At 55.9% G+C, this 19424-nt stretch overlaps 1 protein-coding gene across 1 annotated transcript in view; it reads right to left on the bottom strand.

The window, feature by feature from the left end:
* The window catches only part of LOC142453658 (copine-5), a 42784-nt gene that overhangs the window by 6205 nt on the left and 17155 nt on the right, over window positions 1-19424 (bottom strand). The window contains exons 5-7 of the mRNA XM_075555187.1: window positions 9364-9417; window positions 4886-4947; window positions 912-958 (exon numbers count right to left, since the gene is read on the bottom strand). Coding sequence (XP_075411302.1) covers window positions 912-958; window positions 4886-4947; window positions 9364-9417 — 163 coding nt within the window. The remainder of the gene's footprint in view (window positions 1-911; window positions 959-4885; window positions 4948-9363; window positions 9418-19424) is intronic.

Raw genomic sequence — 19424 nt, 5'->3', positions numbered from 1 at the left:
TCATACGACCAAGGTTCCAAACCTGCCTCCCCTGCCTGCTAACGGCATGGTCATGGGTCAGTCCCTTAGTTTCGCAGCCTCAGTCTCCTCCCCTGCGAAATAGGAGGCGAGCTCCTGCCCATGGGATTGCCGTGAGGGTTATGCAGGGAGCCCTCCCTGCTCTGGGACACTAAGGGGCTGCGGACACACTGGGGTTGGAGGAGCCCTGACCTCAAAGGGGCTCTGTGAGCAGCCCCAGTCGGGGCTAGAGCTCAAGGCTGAGCTGTTGTTAAGACCGTCGAGCTGGGCAGGGTGGTTGCTCCTGGTGACCTGGCCCCAGCCGGATACAGATGAAATTTAGAGGCGGTTTGGGACTGGGGTCCCGGCTCCTCCCAGAAACACCTTGTTCCGTCCTGATGGCAGTCTGCCCCTCTAGCCTGTGGGTGAGGCTGCACCGAGGGCCTGAGTTATGGATAGGGTGGGCACATCTCTCCCTAGGGTCCTGTGAATATCCTGTGTGTGCCCCCCATGGACAGGTTGTAGTTCACAGTCTGTCACCCCAAGGCCCAGATTTGTTAATGACATTGATGAGACCTCGTGACAGCACTGCCAACCTGGTTCTATCGTTGGCCCTCCAGGCCCATGCCACACTCTTTGGTGTACTGGTTATGTGTTGGACGGCTAATCACAAGGTCAGCGGTTCTAGGGACAAAGACACGGCTCTCTATTCCCCATAGAGTCACAGTCTCAGAAACCCACAAGGGCAGTTCTACCCTGTCCAATAGGGTCTGTATGAGTTGGCTTTGACCTGATGGTATTGAGTTTGGTTTGGGTTTTTAGCTCGCAGCAAGGGCCACAGACAGCCCTTCAACGCACCCCTTCCAGCCCGACCTTCTCTTACCCAGCCCCTCCCCTTTCCACGCCATACTCACCATTGGAGGCAGTAAAATCAATGGCCACCGTGAAGTTGATCTGAGTCCTAGAGGAGAGGGGGAGGGGGCTGTTATCTCAGGAGAGGCGGGGCTGTGAGGGGGGCGCAGGGCAGGGCTGAGACCCTGTCTTCAGATGGAGATATCCTCCTTCTCTCCAAGACTCAGCCTCCAGTTCTGAAGGAAGATGGGGCCACCAGCCACACCCTCCCCCAAGGGGCTGGCGGGAGGATCAAAGGAATTTAGCCGCATGAAAGTGCTTTGAAGATGAGTCCGTTCTGTGTGGCCCGATGATAACTCATGATGACGAATCTCAGACCCACGTGAAGTAGAGTTAGAATAAGCCTGTGCTCGGGCACCTATTTGAGGCTCAAGTCTGAAGTTCACTAAGAAAGAGTCGAATAGACATTGTGCATCTCTTGCGAGAAGAACGAAACGCTATTCATGAAGTCATCTCCACAGAAAATTGGACCCGAGTCCTGTCGAACCTCCAGTCTACCGACAGGTTTGGCAGAAACACAGGGGACCGTGATGCTGCAGGGGAAGGAGCCACAGCGCCCAGACCCGGGAACTTGGCCCTGGCCCGCAATGTCAAGTGTGGGCCCCAGAACTGCAACACCAGCACCACCTGACAACCTGTTAGGAAGTGCAGGCCCTCGCCCAGACCTGTGGGATCAGAACGTCTTCAAGGGGGTGGGAAGAGGCTGGGAATCTGTTTTAGCAAGTCCTTTAGGTAGTTGGGGATGGGGTGGAGGACTCGCTAGTGCAGTGTTTCCCAAAGTGGGAGACGGTTTGGCCAAAGCAGGTTCGACACTTTGGTCCTGGATGATGGGCCCTAGGGAGCACAGACGGCTTTAATTGCCAGGGGTGGGGTGGGGTGCTGTGTCTTTTTTTTTTTTCCTGAAAAGGGAGTGGGGGCTGGGAGAGTAGGTCAAATAAACTTGGGAACCTACAATCGAGATGAAAGAGGAATTAAGAAACAAGTCACTCAATCTCAAAATACAGACCTGGTCCGGAGTCTGATGAAAACAACTCTATTTGAAATTTTGTTAAGAATTGGGGGGAACTTGAATAACTGATTAGACGTGCAGTATGGAAGAATTGCTGATTTCTAGGTGTAACTGAAATATTTTGGTTATGGTTCGCTTGTTTCTAAAGAGAGGACCCTCGTATGTAGGAGCTACATTGTGAAGTATTTGGGGTTAAATCACACCACTTGGCTTTATCAGGAACTCACGTCCCTGTTCGCTGTGTTTTGTTAACAATCAAGTGCCTGGTTCCCCCAGCCCCTAGAAAGGTACAGCTCCATCACCTGAATCCCCCAAATCTAACTTTTTATTCTGGAAAAGCTGTCACAGATTTGCTCATGGTAACTGGATGGAGGGGAGAGTTGCTGGAACAGGGGTCTTTCGGAGTTCACTTATCCTTTCCCTCCATTTTTTGTCTGTGTTTGAAAATTTCCAGATGATTGGGTTGAAATTTCAGGGGGCTCAATGGTCGCAGGGGCTCAAGGTTGACCCTAGGGAGGTCGAGGACATGATCAGCAGGAGACCTGAGTCCTGACCCATGCCCTTATCTATTGATTAGGGCAGAAAATCCAATGAGGCCCGGGCTCTGAGGGAGAAGGAACCACAGATGGCAAGAGCCTGGGCCACTGAGTGGCTGTGGACGCCTGCCGCAGATCTTTCCCCCTCCCTGCGTGAAAGGCAAGCCTCGCTGGGCTGTAAGCTCTGGACTGGAAGAACTAAAGATGATGGCAGGTTGTTATCATCTTGTAGTGTGGAGTATAATGATTGCATCTTTAGGAGAATACAGGAGACATTTGGAAGGTCAGAGGCCTGTTCTGGAGTCACCTTTGGAACAATGCTTCTGGCCCTCAGAACTGCAACTGAGGGACCCAGTCTGGTCGGTTCTCCCAGATATTCAATGAGAGGCAAGGCAGGCGCTAATCCCCAAACAAACCTCCTACCTGGCTGGGTAAGAAAAAGAATGGGGGAAATGACTCCCTGCCGCTCAGCTCTCTGTTACAGAGCAGCATAGACACTCTGGGCTCCCAGCTCCTGCTTTGACATGAGGGGCAGGAGTGACAGAAGGGCGGTACCCTTGCTCCCCCTCCTGGGACAGGTGGGTGGGTGAGAGAGACCAGGGAGGAGAGGATCCCTAGATAAATGCCTCTGCCTCTGCCTCTGTCACGGGCTTCCTGCCCGGGCATGCCCGCCAGGCGTCTGCTCCCTGGTGCCAGCTCTCACTCAGACTCCCTGGAGAGCTTGATTAGAGGTGTGGGGAAGGCTGGCGCTGGGACTCTAACCTGCCCGGTACCCTCGGGCACCAGCTGTGCAGTGGCAGGCACTCTGCAAGCCCCTTGTCCACTTGGTGGGCCTTCTCCTTGCCCTCACGCCCCTCCTGGGATGGGGTAGTGTACAGGGGAGGCAGGCTGGCCCAGGCCTCTGCAGTACAGTGGGAGGAAAGGCAGCAGGCACTGGGGGAAGGAGTCCTGCCCCTGACTAGACGTGTGGCCTCGGGCAAGCTATGCCATGGGTCCATCTATAAAACGCAGATGATTGTCTTCCCTGCCCACTAAGCTGAGAGAGCTGGGGCGCTAGGCAAACCAGAAGGAGAAACGGGATGAAAACTGAAAATCCCTTAGTGGCGTGGGTTGCGCATTGGGCTCCTGTAACCGCAAGGTTCATGGTCCAAACCCACCCGTCGGCTCCGGGGGAGACAGCTGGGGCTTTGGGCTCCTGTCCCTAGGCAGCCTTGAAACACGACAGGGGCAGTTCTGCTCACAAGGTCACAAGGAGTCGGGACTTTTGTTTGGTGGGTGGGCAGGCAGGGGAGGCTAAGGAAAGTACTCTACCGCCACCATCGAGTCGGTGCTGAGATTCCAGCTTAGGGCGACCGGGTGTCTACTGGCACCGTGGGAGAAAGGTCTGGTGATGCGCATCCATGAAGCCCAGGCTAAGCAGCCCTCACGGAGCTCCGGTTTACTCTGCTACACCTGGGTCACGGTGAGTTGGGGTTCCAGGAGGGTAAAGGTGTGTGTTGCCTAATAGGAGAGAGAACGGGGTGGTTTTGCTGAGAAGGAGGGGGCAGGGGAGGCCTCTGGCTGAGCAGAGGAAGGGTATGTGCTCAGTGGGTGGAAGGGGAGCTTGCAGCCCTAGGCTGTGGCCGCGGTGTCATGGGAAAGTGAAGGTGGAGTCCCAGGGCCTGACTTTCTCTCTACCCCGGAGAATCAGGCCGCCGAGGTGCCCGCTTGGCTAGGCTGAGCCTTTGGCAGCTGCCTCAACCTGTCTCCCTTCCAGACAGGTGCAGTCACTCACCTGCCTTCACCTGTGGGATCCTGGCTGCCCACGCTGTGACCTGACACCTGTCCTGGCAGGGAGCATGTGGGCAGGCCCTCACCCTGGAGTTAAGTTCTTATCTCCTGGGACGCTGGCTGGCGCTGCTGGTGGCTTCTCTGCCTCCAGACCCTGGCCACTCTCTGCTCCTTACCTGGCGCCTGACCACCAGCAGGCCCCAGCACCGTAACCAGCTCACTCCCCAACCCCACCTGGCCGCAGGTCTTTGCCCCCAGCACAGAGATTCAAGTTGGCAGCCAACTCAGAACTCAGCTACCTTGCTTCTCTGTGGAGGGAAGCCCAGACAAGAGGCAGCTTTGAAAAGCTCATGGGAAAATGTCAGGATCCTTTCATCCCATTTGTCCACGGAGGCTTTTGAGGCCCCAGGGAGAGAGGGCGACTTGTCCGAAGTCCCACAGCCAGAGGATGGGAAACGGGGTCCAGAGCCTGGGCCCCCTGGCTCTCTCCATCGTCTCCAGAACCTCGGCTCCCTCTGTCACGAGCCCCGTCCCATCTGTGGGTCCCATCTCTGCCTGGAGACCCCATTGTGACCCAGGTCAATCTCCTTAGCTTGGGAGCGCTTGGTAGCATCACAGGGAGGGGACCTGCCCTCCCCCCGCCTCCTTCATCTCCTCTCACCCTCCCTTGATGTAGTCCAGGAACGTGCACTCCGACTCCACAGCGAAGGACAGCAGCGTGACCTGGAGACGAGAGGAGCTCGGTCAACAGGGCGGGGGATGTGGAGGGGTGTGGAGAGAGAGCTGGGGAGAACCATGCCACGCAGGAGCTAGCGTGTCCTGAGCGCTCAGTCTGTGTCAGGGTTGCCAGCGGGCCGCATTCGGTGCTCACAGTGCCCAGTGAAGAGACACAATTGTCTATGCCCATTTTACAGCCGAAGGGACCGAGACTCCCCGGGAGGAGGCAGAGTAGGGGTCTGAACCCCAGTCTGACTCCAGGGCCTGTACTCTTGACCGTGTGCTGCCACACTGCATCCTGGGAGAGTCCTCTTCTCTCTCAGCAGAATGCAGGGCTTAAGGTCGGGTCATGAGGCTCCCTGCAGTGAGCACCTGCTCTGACTCCAAAGGGGTCAGAGGGTCCGAAGGGTCTGTGCCCACCTCGCCTGGTCCCATGGACTAAATCCTTAGACACACACTTGTCCTTTTCCGTTAGGTAGCTGAGCTCCACCAGGCACCCCTCCCAGGCAGGTCTCCTGATGCCCACCTTCTGGAAGGTGCCAGCACCAGACAGCTAGCTGGCAGCTCCTGCAGCCATAGGGTGAATGAGATGCATGAAAGGAAGGGGTGAGGGGCCTTAGGCTCTGTAAGAGGACACACTCCCTCCACCCTGCAGCCTTCTTTATCTACTCTCCGGTGGCAGCGGGTGATGAACCATTTGTGAGTGCTGGGCTGGGCTCTGGTGATCCCTGCCCACTGCGGTGATGGGGTTAGGCAACTGGATGAACAAAGACCCCTTCCTTTCAGTGGTAGGAATGGGGGGTCTGTCAACCCTGCCTGGTGTTCATCAGGAGTGTGTGTGTGTGTGTGTGTGTGTGTGTGTGTGTCTCCGCACGCGGGTGGTTCCGCCTCCTCTCTACACAAGCACACACTGTTCTTGTTGCTGCTGGGTTTTAAGAATTATTGGTTCTTTTCTCCCCTTCTTTCTTTCCCTTGCCCTCTCCCCAACTGCCCTGTGTCCATCGGAGTCAGCTGCTTTTGGTATGAAACCTGATTTTTGTTGGGTTTTCCTTTCCAATAGTGATCACACACAGCATTGTCTTACAGGGATCGCCTGGTCCCTGTTTGGGAGTATTTGACACTTCCTGGTGATCTTTTAAGGCAGTGGTTCTCAACCTTCCTCATGCCTCGACCCTTTCATACAGTTCCTCATGTGGTGACCCCCCAATCAGAACATTATTTTTGTTGCTACTTCATCACTGTCATTTTGGTAGTTATGCATCGGGCGACCCCTGTGAAAAGGTCATTCGAGCCCCAAAGGGGTCGTGACCCACAGGTTGAGAACTGCTATTTTAAAGCATCTCTGGGCCTGTGGGGGTGGGGAGAGGGGCTGCCCTACCTCAATTCCATCTGCAATTCTGCAGTGGGGCTCTGGCCCTGGGTCTGCTTAAAGCTCCTCGTGAGTCTAAAGCCACAGCCAAGGTTGTCCAAGGCCCTGGGCTGCAGCTCATTCCCTAACTTGCCCGGCCATCAGAATTCACTCCAGGTTTGATCCCCAATGTGCGGTGTGAGCCCTGGGGCAGCCCCATGTGCAAGGTCTTGAAATTCAGCACTTGGGGTTCTGCGTTCACAAGATCCACAGGAGACTCCTGCACACAGCACGGTGCCAGGACCGCTGACGCCAACCCAGAGCTACTCCGTCGGAAGAGAAGATTTGCTCCTGTGAGTGTCTGGGGCTTTCACTCATCTTCCGCCTGCAGAGCGGCTGCTGGGTTTAAGCTGCCCCCCTGCAGGTGAGCAGCCAGGTGAGTGAGCCACTACTCCATCAGAGCTTCTCAGAAGCAGCAATACGCCAGATAAAACCACAAAACCCTTGCCCCTGGCCTGCGGTGAGGTGCCGTGGAGTCGGTTCTGACTCATAGTGACCGCGTGCAACAGAGCGAGGCACCGGCCGGTCCTGCACCATTCTCACAGCGGCTCCTACGTCTGAGCCCATCAAAGCAGACATGTGTCCGCCCGTCTTGAGGGGGGCCTTCCCCTTTCGCTGCCCTGCTACTTTAACATGCCCAATGTTCTCCTCGAGTGACTGGTCTCCCCTTTCAATACGTCCACGGTACCAAGTCTTGCCGTCCGTCTCCCAAGACAGGTGGGTTTGTTCTTCTGGCAGCCCGGGCTCTGGTCAATCTCATCACCATCACGCTAAGGCATCGATCCTGCGGTCTTATGTGCTGCCCCGCTTTCCCACGGGGATGAGGTGAAGAAAACACGGCGCGGGTCGCGTGCACGTCACTTCTTCCCCTGGTTGTCCTAACAGAGCACCCCTGGGCACTGGACTGGCATTTCAATGCACATCCTGGGTCCGGGTGATGTTCGTGATCATGGCGATCAAGAAACGTGGGGGGAAAGCGCAGGACCTGGTTTCACTGGCCCCAGCGCCCTGGGTGACGGGGACACACCACAGGCTTTCCCGTCCTCATCTTTAAAGTAAGAAGACGGAACAAGGCCAGTGGTTTCTAAAGCTTTTTCCTTTAGTTGTACAACCAAGAGTTCTCAGCTAGGGGAGATGTCGCCTGTCATTGGGCATTGGGGAATGTGTGGGAGGGTTTGAGAGGATCCTCACGGGATTGGGGGAGGGGGGTGCGGGTGTCCGCCGGCCACTATGGGCAGAGGCCAGGGGGCACCCTGCCCCCAACACGGACAGCACCCCTGTGCTGAGCAGAACACCTGCTCTGGACAAAGGGACCGTCCCTCCCAGCCTAGGCGTTCTGGTCAGAGAAGCAGCGGTCAGTGTGTGCTCTGAATATAAAGAGCACTTCATACCTGACAGGAGCCCTGGTGGTGCAGTGGTTACACACTGGGCTGCTACCTGCAAGGCCAGCAGTTCGAAACCCCCAGCCGCTCCTTGGGGGGAATAACAAGGCTTTCTATTCCCGTAAGGCAGGCGTCCTCAAACTACAGCCCTCGGGCCGGGTGTTTTTGCCCCATTTGTTTTTTTTTTACTTCAAAATAAGGTGTGTGCAGTGTGCATAGGCATTTGTTCATAGTTGTTTTTAAACTATAGTCCGGCCCTCCAACGGGTCTGAGGGACAGTGAAGTGGCCCCCTGTTTAAAAAGCATGAGGAGCCTGTGAGCGTAAGGCAGCACGGTCTCAGGCTCACAGAGGCGAGTCTACCCCGCGCGATGGGGTCACTAGCAGTCAGAGTCTGCTCGATGGCGGGGAGGTGGGTTTGGGTTTTGAGGGTGGCAGGTCAGGTCTGGAATCGCAGCCTCCGCTTGGCTGCATTCGCTGATGGGCCATGCGCCTCTACGGCGGGGAAGGGGGACGGTCAGGCCACAGACACTGGCTGGTTCTAGAAGCGCACTGTGTGCACACTCCCACCTGGGGGCCTGAGCCTGGGAAGCCCTTTCCTCCATACCCTCCACGCGTGCTCCCTTACCCGCCCTGGGTCTCTGTTCAAATGCCACCTTCGCAGAGAAGCGTGCCTTAACGACCTGACGCAGGAGAGTTGTGCCCCGGGCATTCCTTGACCTTCCTGCATTTGTTCCCATGACACTCGTATTGAGAAACGTGGGGTTTGTTGCTGCTCTTCTTTAAATTTCCCACGGCATCCAGGTGAACATGATTTCCCCATAGAACTCGCCCACGCTTCCGAAGCACAGGCATGTAACGTGCACCGCTTGCAGAGGACACGGACTGGGGAGGCTGTGGCTGGACTGGCAAAGACCGTGCACCCTATCGGTTGTTGGAAAAAACACAGCATGTGTGTGTCTTGTCCCCCGCCCCCCCCCCCCACGAGAGCATAAGCACCTGAGCTCACCTTGTTCCCAGCTCTCACCCAGGTGCCCAGAGCAGTGTCTGCCACAGGGGAGTGGGAGTGGCCGTCCAGTGGGCCTGACTCCCTGTGACACACAGCAGCATCGGGAAATAGGTGTTGGGAGAACGTGTGAATGAACTGAGGACCCGCTCCCGGAAGTCAGTGGGCCCCAGAGTCACCCTGGGGTGGGCACAGTTAAGACAAGGGGGTGCCCAGAGCAGCGGCCAGCCTGGAGCCAATTGCCCTGTGGACCCCACTCTGCTACGCCTTCACTGTGTGACCCGGGCAGAGTCACTTCCCTGCCTTTAGGACAAGGGATGATGCTACCTGATTCTTCAGGAATCCGGGAGTTTCCCAGAGCTGGGGCGCAACCCCCTTCCTTCCTGCAGGAAGTTCCCGTGGGGGTTTCTTGAAGATGACTTCTCACTCTCACAGCCTGGGCCATGGCTCCCTCCACCCAACCCCCCTCCCATCCCCTCCCCTCCTTCGCCCAGCCTCCCTGGGTTCCCACGTGTGTGTGTGTGTGTGTGTGTGTGTGTGTGTGAAGCCAGGCTCCCCGACACCTCACCGATCTGGGGGCCCAGTGTCTAGGCCCGCTGTGGGCATGGGGCGGGGGGTGGCTACTCACTGTGCCTGAATTCACGTATTTCTTTTTCTTCATTTTCTTTTTGGGGTTTACCACCTGCAGGAAGAACCGGTTCCAGGGTGAGAAGAAGACATTATCTACCCCATCCAGGCTGAGCCCCCAGGGCCTGGCTGACCATGGGTGTGGCCCCAGCCCCATCACAGAGAATCTGAAAACCTTGGGTGGAGGGGGCGGGCTCAAGCTCGGCGAGGTTTTATGGGAGTCTGGCATTCAGACCTAACACACCTGGGGTGCCTCCCGGTGAGACTTGGTGTCCCACGACCAAACACACAGGGAACAATATTGATTTAACCTTCGGTCCCACTGCTCCCCCAAACACACCCTCCACGCTGTGCTGCGTAGCCAGAGGCGGCTGGATGTCGCCAAGAGGCCCTGCCTGTGCCTGTCCCATGTGTTGGCTCGGGCTGCTCCCCTCACCTGGAGTGCCCTCCCTTGCTTCCCTGGACCAGTCTCAATCCACCCTGCTCTCTTTCAAGTTTCAGCCCAAGGGTCCCCTCTAGACCGCCCGCCAAGACCCTTCACGTCTTCCACGTCCTACACGTGTAAGGCTTACCTGCCACCCAGACCTGACATCAGAGTGAGTCACAGGGCTAGGCGCACCGTGAGCGGGTCAGCACTGACTCATGGGCCGTGTGTGTTCGAGGGGAACCACGCTCCCTAGGGTTTTCCAGAGCTTCCTCCCACCCCCACCCCGGAAGCAGGTGCCTCTGAATGGACCTGAACATCCCACCCTTCCGTTGGCAGCCGGCTGTCTGCAAACCCAGGGGCTCCAGGCTCTTGAGTTGAGGCAGCAGTCCGCAGTTGGTGAGTTCCCTCCTTGATCTCAGCTGGGGCGATGGTGTGGCCCCACCCTCAGCCCTGGGGCATCTGGACATGTCTAAAGGCAGTTTGGGCTGCCGTAACTAAGGGGGGAGGGGTGCCAGTGGCACCTGGTGGGTAGAGATCAGAGGTGCGGCTGAAGACCCCACAACACACAGGGCGGCTCCTCCCAACCAAGAATGATCCAGTCCAAGTGGCCACAGGGCTGAGGCTGTGACACCTGGACTAGAGGAAGAGGACCACCCGTTCTGCAATGCCCAGAAAGTGCTGCGTGCCAGTGGCCATCCAGGGCACGACACGACACGACATCTCTATGTGCCTGAGGCAACAGGACCGAGGAGAGTCAGGAATGGGAAAACGGAAGACGGAAGACGTGGTAAGGGCCTCCGGGAATAACTGACCCCGTTGCCTGGCTACTATCACCGGAGTTGCCATCAAAGACCCCATAGATGGACACTGCTCATGAGAGGGAGAAAATGCAGGGCGGAATTTCAAATTCCCATCGAATCCACAATTTCTGGAGCCGGGGAGGTTGGATGAATCCTAAAAGAGGTTGGGGTTTTTAATTGTAAACTGAAACTATCCCCCGGCGTCTTCTAAACACCAGAGTGGCTTAGCTTAACTCGTCTGCCTTCAGCTTTCTGCTCCTTCCAGGCCCATCCACACGGATCAGACGATGGGGTGACTTGGAAGATGGCACTGGCACCTGGGGGCACGGAGCTGGGTTCCTGGGGCGGCCGGCTCAGAGAGGGTGAGACGGTGGCTCCCCTCAGAGAGAGAGTAACCCTGTCATGAATCAATCTCTCTCTCACACACAAACTCACTCACTCACTCGCCATCTGCTGGCTCAGAGAGGGCGAGAATGGCGGCCCCCCTGCACTGGTCAAAATGGGGTCACTCTGACTCACACTGGTTTGGGGGGATGAATGTTTTTGGTGTTGTTTTTTCTTTCATTTGTCTTTGTAACAATGACCAACAAATATAGAATCTATTTCTGAAAGACAAAAGCCCTGTGTGGAAGTTGTACTCTGTGATATGTGAGGTTGCTGGGGGTTGAAATCTACCCGAAGGTCTTTCGCAACCACCACTGCCACCACCCATCACCACCAGCACCCATTACCACTACAACCACTACCCATTACCACCCACCACAATCATCACCACCACCCATCACCACCAACACCTCTACCATCCATCAGCACCCACCCCCCAATACCACCCCCACCACTATCATCTGCACCTGCAGCCCAGCCTCTTCTACAAGAACGGGCGTTGGAATCCACTGTGGAGATGCGGCAGCTAAGGCACACAGATGCCAAGTGATCTGCATGAGGCCACAGGACAGTTCTGGGCAGTGACAGGATTGAGGCCGGGGCAGGCAGGCATCCTGGTAACACCAACGCCAGCACATTTCTTCTGCAAAGGCTTCTGGGAGAGCAAGAGCCCCTCTTGCTCAACTCTTCACTCCCATGGGGGAAGGAAGATACGTGTCAGGGGTGGTACAGACAGTTAACTGGTAGGCACGACCTGCAAGGTTAGAGCTTTAAGTGCACCTAGCCGTACCGCAGAAGAAAGGCCTGGTGGTCTACTTTCGAAAAGCCAGCCCTTGGAAGCCCCACTGAACACGGTTCTGCTCAGCCACTCACGGGGTCACCATGCATTGGACCGTGGACTCCATAGCAACTGATCATTTGGAACGAGTGACTGGAGCCACCAGAAATGGCAGGTGGGAGGTGGGGTGGGGGTGCGGCCTTAGAAGTGTCAGGGTCGTAGGAGGAAGTCAGCCATCACTCCAGTCCGGGCTATCTGGGCCAGCCTCCAGGAGGGGATGGGGTTGCAGCCAGACCTCGAGGCGGTGGGACTGCACTGGCCCCAGGTACACGGAGCCACGGAGCGGTTTCTATGAACCCAGTACAGCCCAGGGTCCGTCCTTGGTCATGGTGGAACCGGCTGGACTTTGAGGGTCAGACCTGCTTTTATGGTGTAGTGACCTAAAAGATCAGCGCCAAACTGCTCCCTGGTGCCACCTGCCCAGGGCCAGTGCGATAGCCACCATACCCCAGATGCGCCTCTGCCTTGCAGGACAGGGTGTGGGGCACGAGGTCAGGGCATTGCGGGCAGAGATCAGTAAGGAAAAGCAGGGAACTGAGGACCAGTCTGATGGAAGAACCACAAGGGGGGGACAGCAAACTGGGATTGACTAAAAGGGAGCCTCAGATGCCAAGCTCAAGGCTCAATGTCCTCCAGCCACCAGCAAGAAACCCCGGGGCACTCTCAGCTAGTCGGGGACGCTGGTACCTGGGGTGGGGAGGGTGACTGCGAGGACAGCCAGGGAGCTGCTCGTCTGGATCTGCCACCTAAAAACACATGACCGTAGATCAAGCACTTAATCTCCCGGAACCCCAGGTTGCTTACCTGTTCCAGAGAGAGAGGAGCATCTCCCTCCTAGAGGGCTACGAGAATTGAACGAGTCAACAGGTGTACGAGGGAGCTTCTACAAGTTTGTGGGGAAATGGACTTGATAAGTTAATGGCATTTTGTTGTTCCCCCTAAGTTTTTTGAAGCCCCCTGTAAAGTGCCTAACCCAGGGTCTGGGCTGTCGTGAGTGAGTACAACAGCTGTGTAAGTGCTGCTGTTTCATGACCACTACCATCGCTACATCCGCCACTGCTGCTACTAGTCGTCCTGGAGAGGGGGGCGGGGGCCTGGGAGGTGTTGGAGCCCATGCTGGGCTCTGGCAGGATCAGTGTTGTCCAGAATTGGCCTTAGAGGCTGGGCCCTGGAGAAGACCCAGGCTGGAGGCAGCTCTGGTGCAGGAGGAGGGAGCTGGGTGGGGGACTGATGGGGGGGGTGGGAAGTGCCGGTGGAGTCTGGGGTCCCTGATGAAATGCTTGGAGAACCCAGCGTGCCCTCAGAGGGGCCATGTCTCTCCACAGACACCAGGGCCACAGAACCGCGCCCTGATGCTCCTAGGTACATCGGAGGAGGCACCACTACCAAGAAGCTGCCGAGAGGAAGATCACAAGCAGGGCCCCAAGGCCACACAGAGCCTCAGAGTCCCGCCCTTTCCCTCCCTCCAGGGTGTGTGTTGGACAGAGTACATCTCAAACACCAAAGCAGCTCTCCAGCTGAGGAGCCTCAGTGGACTCAGGGTGGGGGGTCTTTCAAATATGCCCACCTTCCACATTCCCACGCTACCCACTACCAGAGTCCATTCCTTGCGTACAGACTCTCTAACCGTTCTAGTCCCGAAGCAATGTGGTTCAATCAGGTCTTCTGGGGAAGGAGGAGCTGATGAGGTGCCCTCCTTATTCCAAGGCTTCCTGTCCTCCGCCATCCCCGGCTCCCAGGGACCAGCCTCTCGAAGCCCCAGACAGGCCATCGGCTCCCCCTAGGGGCCATCCAAGGAACCTTCCCCTGTACCGATTCCATGCACTCCCTTCTCTCCCTTCCTCAGGGTAGGGCAGGGCAGGGCAGGGGGCTCCCTACTGTGCAGAGGGGCACCGAGGGGCTCTGCTCAGTGACCTGGGGGCTGTGCTGGCTCTGAGGAGACCACACTGAGACATCACCCCACCCCAGGGGGCCGCATCTTAAACAGGGACTGGTTGTGGGGTGAAGGCACACAGGCACACCATGCAGGAGGGCTGTCTAGACCTGGGGTGGGTGGCTGCGCAGGCCAAGAAGGCTTCCTGGAGGAAGTGACACTCAACGGGAGTCTCCCGGGACGGGCAGGGAACGGAGAGAAAGACGGAACCAGCTGCCCCAGAAGGACACAGCTTGGATGAGAGAAATCGCTGCAGTTGGGCGTCTGAGGGTGCTGGCTCCCAAAGAGGCATGAGCACCCCCTGCCCGGCCTCAAAGCAGAAGTGAAATTGTTTCCTGGCTGTTGGCCCTTGCTTTGCAATCAGCGAGCGAAAGGAGACAGGGGGGCTGTCTTCACTAGAAAAGGGGTCCCCTGCTGGCTGCCCAGAGGGCAGAGCTGGGACTGGGGGGAGAGTGGCCTTGGGTCCATCCTTCTGCAAGTCAGACTGCCTGCCCAGAGCACGGCCGGCCTGCTGTGCCTGCACAGGCCTCTTCCAGCTGTGGACCGGCCCCTCCTCAGGCTTCCTGCACGTGGCAGAACAGGGCCATGGGGTCTTCCCTCCCTCGGAGCAGCTGCGGGGCAGCCTTGGGGACCACACCTTTCCTGCAGCAGCCTAGGGCGCTGAGCCTACTCAGGGGACTCTTCCCGAGTGGAATGTTCGAGCGAGATCCCCCACCTTCCCTCCCTCCCTCCCGGCCAGTGGGGCTCCTTCCCCTGTGTTCCCACCCCAGGGGCACCTGGGAAGCTACCTTGGACACATCCCCACCCACCGGGTCCTTGACTGCCCCTCCCCCTCCCTTCCCTCAATTCTGTACCATGGCGACCCCAGCAGTACCCCTGGGAGCTCCAGGTGCTTTGTGGGCTGGAGCATGTGGGGGCATGGAAGCGGCTGTCCACTGAGACGTGGCCACCAAGGGGTCTGAGCAGTGTGCGCACTGGGGCAGAAGCAGCACTAGAGATAACCGGGACCAGGAGGGGCTCCGGCAGCAGCAAACTGCATCTGAGAGAGACAGGCCCAGGGGTGCCACAGGACGCTTGTCTGAAGTGATGGAGTGAGGGAGGCCTGTCTAAGTCTAAGTTGGGGCCTGTCCAAAGAACAGGGAACCTGCCACTGACTCTGGGCACATTCCCCTCTGGGCAAACACTGGTCCGGGACGGTCCTGAGGCTGCTGGCTGACCAGCAGTGAAGAGGGCAGCCAGCCGAGTGATACACCACCCCAGCGACCCAAGTAAACGCTGACTTCTCGTCGTGCGATGCAGTTCAGAGTGCACACCGACTTCTCCACATTGTGTACACTTTCCTTTCCTTGTGCTTACGCTCCAGGAGTGGCGTGTGTGTGTGTGTGTGTGTTCTGGCTTTGATCCGACAGAGATGGTATTTACGAACAGCCTGTAAGGGCACCCAAACCAGGGCATGTGTGCACTGCACAGGGCAAGGGAGTGGAAGCACTGGTGTGTGTGTGTGTGTGTGTGTGTATGCGTGCACGTGCGCACACGCACTGGGTTTCAGTAGGGGCAGTCAGATTAAACTTTCCACTCCCAAAGTCCAATGCCAAAATAAGGGCAGGGCAGTTTCGAGATGAGAAATCTCCCGGTGCGCAGGCACCCCACAGAGGAGCTCGCATGATGGCACTACTAGACTGCTCGCTCAAGGCCAGGAACTGCCCTGTGACCTTGCTGAATCCTCAGCACAGAGGAGCTCAGCGCCTTACCCAGGGTCACACAGCGAATGGTGGTCGAGGCAGCACAGGAATCCAAGCAGTTACTGGGACTGTAAGTAGTTTCAGTTAAGGAAGCTTCACACACCTGCTGTTGTCTACGGAAGTTCGGGTGAGGAAGAGAAAAGGAGGATGAGGCGGCCTGGGAAGGCCACTTAGAAGAAGCCCCGAGCTAGACGTGGCCGGTGGGGTAGGCCTTTTTGGTTGACTTGGTAAGGCTCTTCTAGCCAGACTCCTTGTGACTAGGTGGGACCATGCAAAGAAGGTTGATGGAACGCTAATGTAGGGATTGGTCAGTTTTGCCATCCTGCTGGGTATAAAATGAACCATCTCAGAAGCAAGAGCAAGGAGGGATCTCCCTACCATTAAGAACAGTGGTTCTCAACCTTCCTAGTGCCTAATGCCCTTTCATACAGTTCCTCATGTTGTGGAGGACCCCCCCCCAACCATAACATTATTTCCGTTGCTACTTCATCACTGTCATTTTGTTACTGTTATGAATTGGTCGACCCTTGTGAAAGGGTGGTTCAACCCCCAAAGGGGTCGTGACCCACAGGTTGAGAACCACTAATTATGAGACAAGAGTCAATAACATGTCCTGTGGACCCAGAGATCCTCAGAAGCTGAGCCTCTATGATCTGAGAGACAGACAGAGACACCAGGGAAGTGGCAGCGTACAAGACGAGAGCAGTGGGCTTCCTGGTCTATGACGAGAGGAAGCCTGAGTTTCTTGGGGCCAATTAACTTGCTTGTGGTGTAGGCTGCCTTCAGGCACCTAATTGGGAGTAGTAGGGTGTCCCCCATTCACGATGGCCTGGCATGTGGAATTTGAAAAGCTGCCAAAGCCTTGAGCCAGTGCCAAGCCCACCTGTGCGCGGACTCACAGAGCTCCCGCGGAGCATGCTGGAGCTGAGGGTTGGGGCAGGGTGGAGTGCCCGCAGGTATTTATCAACAGTGCTACTGGGCCTTTATAACTTTTCCCAAACAGGATGGAGGACAAGAGGCCTTCTGACGGAGAAACCAAGGGCCAAAAAAGAAACGTGTCTCGGGCACAGCTGAGAAAGGGTGCTCCTGATTGCAAGAACTGTATCCTGGGTGTCTCTGATGCTGAACTGTAGCCAATTTGCCACACGGTGGTACTTGAGGTGTTGCTGTGATACTGGAGGCTATGCCACCAGTATTTCAAATACCAGTGAGGGCACCATGGTGCACAAGTTTTAGTGGGAGCTTCCAGGCTCAAAGAAGACTAACAAGAGTGGGATCCTTCTCGGGGACACTGGAAATCTTGGAATAGCAGGTCATTCTCGGATATGGTGCCAGGTGAGCCCCTAGGTTGCAAGGCAATCAAAATACGACTGGGGAAGAGCTGGCACCTCAAGTAGAGCCAACCTAAATGGCATGGATCGAGCATAGCTTTCAGGGCTTTGGTTGGCTGGTGGGGCGCGACTCCAAAGAAGGAGAAACAGGTGCAAACATCCATCAAGCATCAGAATGTGGAATGTCCAAAGTATGAATCTAGGAAAATCAGAAGTCATCAAAAAGGAAACGGAATGCATAAAGATCGGTGTCCTAGGCATTCGTGGGTTGACATAGTCTTGGCCACTTTGAGTCGGATAGCCACATGGTTTTCTACACTGAGCGTGAGGAACTGGAGAAGAATGGTGTCACATTTATCAACAAAAGGAACGTCTCAAGGTCTATCTTGAAGAATAACCCTATACATGATAGGATAATATGCATATATCTACAAGGAAGACCAGGTAACATCTATTATCAAAATTTACACGCCAACCACTGAAGCCAGTGATGAAGACACTGAACAATTCCACCAACCTCTGCAGTCTGAGCTTGTTCAAGATGCTATGATAATTACTGGAAATGAGAACGGGAAAGATGGGAACAGAGGAAGAATCAATCATTGGGAAGTATGGCCTTGGGAACAGAACGAAGGTGGAGGCTGTGTGGTAAAAATTTGCAAGACCAATGACTTCTTCACTGTGAATGTCTGTCCAATAGCATAAACAGCAACAAGACACATGGACTTTTCCAGATCAAGCGCACGGGAGTCAAACAGACTCCATTTGTAGGAAGAGATGGTGGAGAAGCTCAGCATCATCAGCCAACCCCAAAACCAGGGTTCACCTACAGAACAGACCATCTGTTGCTCATCTGTAAGCTCAGGCTGAAGGTGCTGAAAATTAAAACACATCCACAGGAGCCAAAATATGACCTGCAGTATGTCCCACCCGAATTTGGAGGCCATTTCAAGAACAGATTTGATGCACCAGTGACCGAAAGCCAGACAAGCTGTCGGATTACATCAAGAGCATCCTACATGAAGAAAGCCAACAGTCATCAAAAAGATAGGAAAGAAAGAAAATATCAAAGTAGATGTCAGAAGAGGTTCTGAAGCTGACACTGTGGCCTTCAGGATGGATTACAAATAACTCCGTGGGGAAAAATAAACCACCCCGCATCCTCACAACGGGAGCATCGAGAGACAACATCAGGGTGAGAGGAGAACAGAGCATGCTGCTAAGGGTTTCGTTTTACTTGGATCCACAATCAGCTCTCATGGAAGCAGCAGTCCAGAAACCAGATGACGCATTGCACTGGGTAAATCGACTGCAAGAAAGGAACAAACAAAAACCAACGAACCCCAAACAAGCACCCTGTCAAGTGTTACAGCGCAACGACGTCCCTCTGAGGACTGGGTGCACCTGGTCGACCCCGTGGTATTTTCAATCACCTCCTATGCATGTGGAGGCGGGACAGTGAAGGTCGACGAAGAATGGATGCACCTGATTTATGCTGATGGGGGAGGATAGTGACTGTACCGGGGACTGCCAGAAAGAACCAAACCTCTCTCAGCAGAACAGCCGGAAAGCTCCAGAGAAACGTGGACGGCGACATTCCATCTCCCGTAACTGGTACATATCATCAGGGGAGCCCAGTCCGAACCCCTGGAGAAGGGCGTCATGATTGGTGAAAAAGAGGAGGGGCCTCCGTGAGATGGATGGACACAGTGGCTGCACCCATGAGCCCGCAGGACTGCCTCTGTGTGTACGGTGGGGGGGGGGGGATGTCTCCTGTTGGACGCAGGACAGCTGAGAGCTGCAACCAACCCTCTATGACCGAGAACCCATGGCACTGCACAAGAACATCACCAGCTTCCCCAGTGAGCCCTGTAATCAACAGCCTTATCTGTGAGTTCTGTGTGGCTACTGATTAGGCCAGCGGTTCTCAACCTGTGGGTCAGGACCCCATTGGGGGAGGGGGTTGAATGACCCTTTCACAGGGATCACCCAATTCCTAACAGTAGCAACATGACAGTGATGAAGTAGCCACGAAAATAATTTTATGGGGAGTCACCACCCCATGCGGAACTGTATGAATTTTAAGGTGGCGGCATGAGGAAGGCTGAGAACCACTGGTTTATACGCGTGAGTCCAGCAGAGAAGCAGAGAGAGGTCCCCGAGAGAGCGGTGTCCGAACTAGTGAAGAACGGAGGCCTGTCTGACCTCTGCGTCAGAGAAAGCGGTCTTGGGCTGAGTTTCCGTCGGATTCTTCTTTCCCCTCGTTAAGTCAGAGGAGGTCAGCTGGGGCCCCTAACAACAGCCCACATGGAAAGACCACAAAAGCAAATGTTCTGTGGCAGAAATTGTCCTTGAGGACCAAGGCCGTGACCCCTAGAGATGATACGCCTTGGGTAGAGTCACCCAGCTGGTGGCGGGGCCAAGCTTCCTGATCAGGACTCTTCTGGACCCTACCCCAACACACAAAGATAGTCTACAGGCCCTGAGACTGTTCTGAGTGGGGGCAGAGAGCAGGCTTGAACTCGGGATTCGGGTCCCAGGCCTGCATCCTTCTCCTCAATGTCCCCCATCCCGTACCCTGTCTTTCTTTTGTTTGTCTGTCAGACA

This window comes from Tenrec ecaudatus, chromosome 7, assembly GCF_050624435.1.
Source record: "Tenrec ecaudatus isolate mTenEca1 chromosome 7, mTenEca1.hap1, whole genome shotgun sequence".
Classification (NCBI taxonomy): Eukaryota; Metazoa; Chordata; class Mammalia; order Afrosoricida; family Tenrecidae; genus Tenrec; species Tenrec ecaudatus.
Note: the sequence above shows the minus strand (reverse complement) of the source record. Positions and strands in the feature narration are given on the sequence as shown.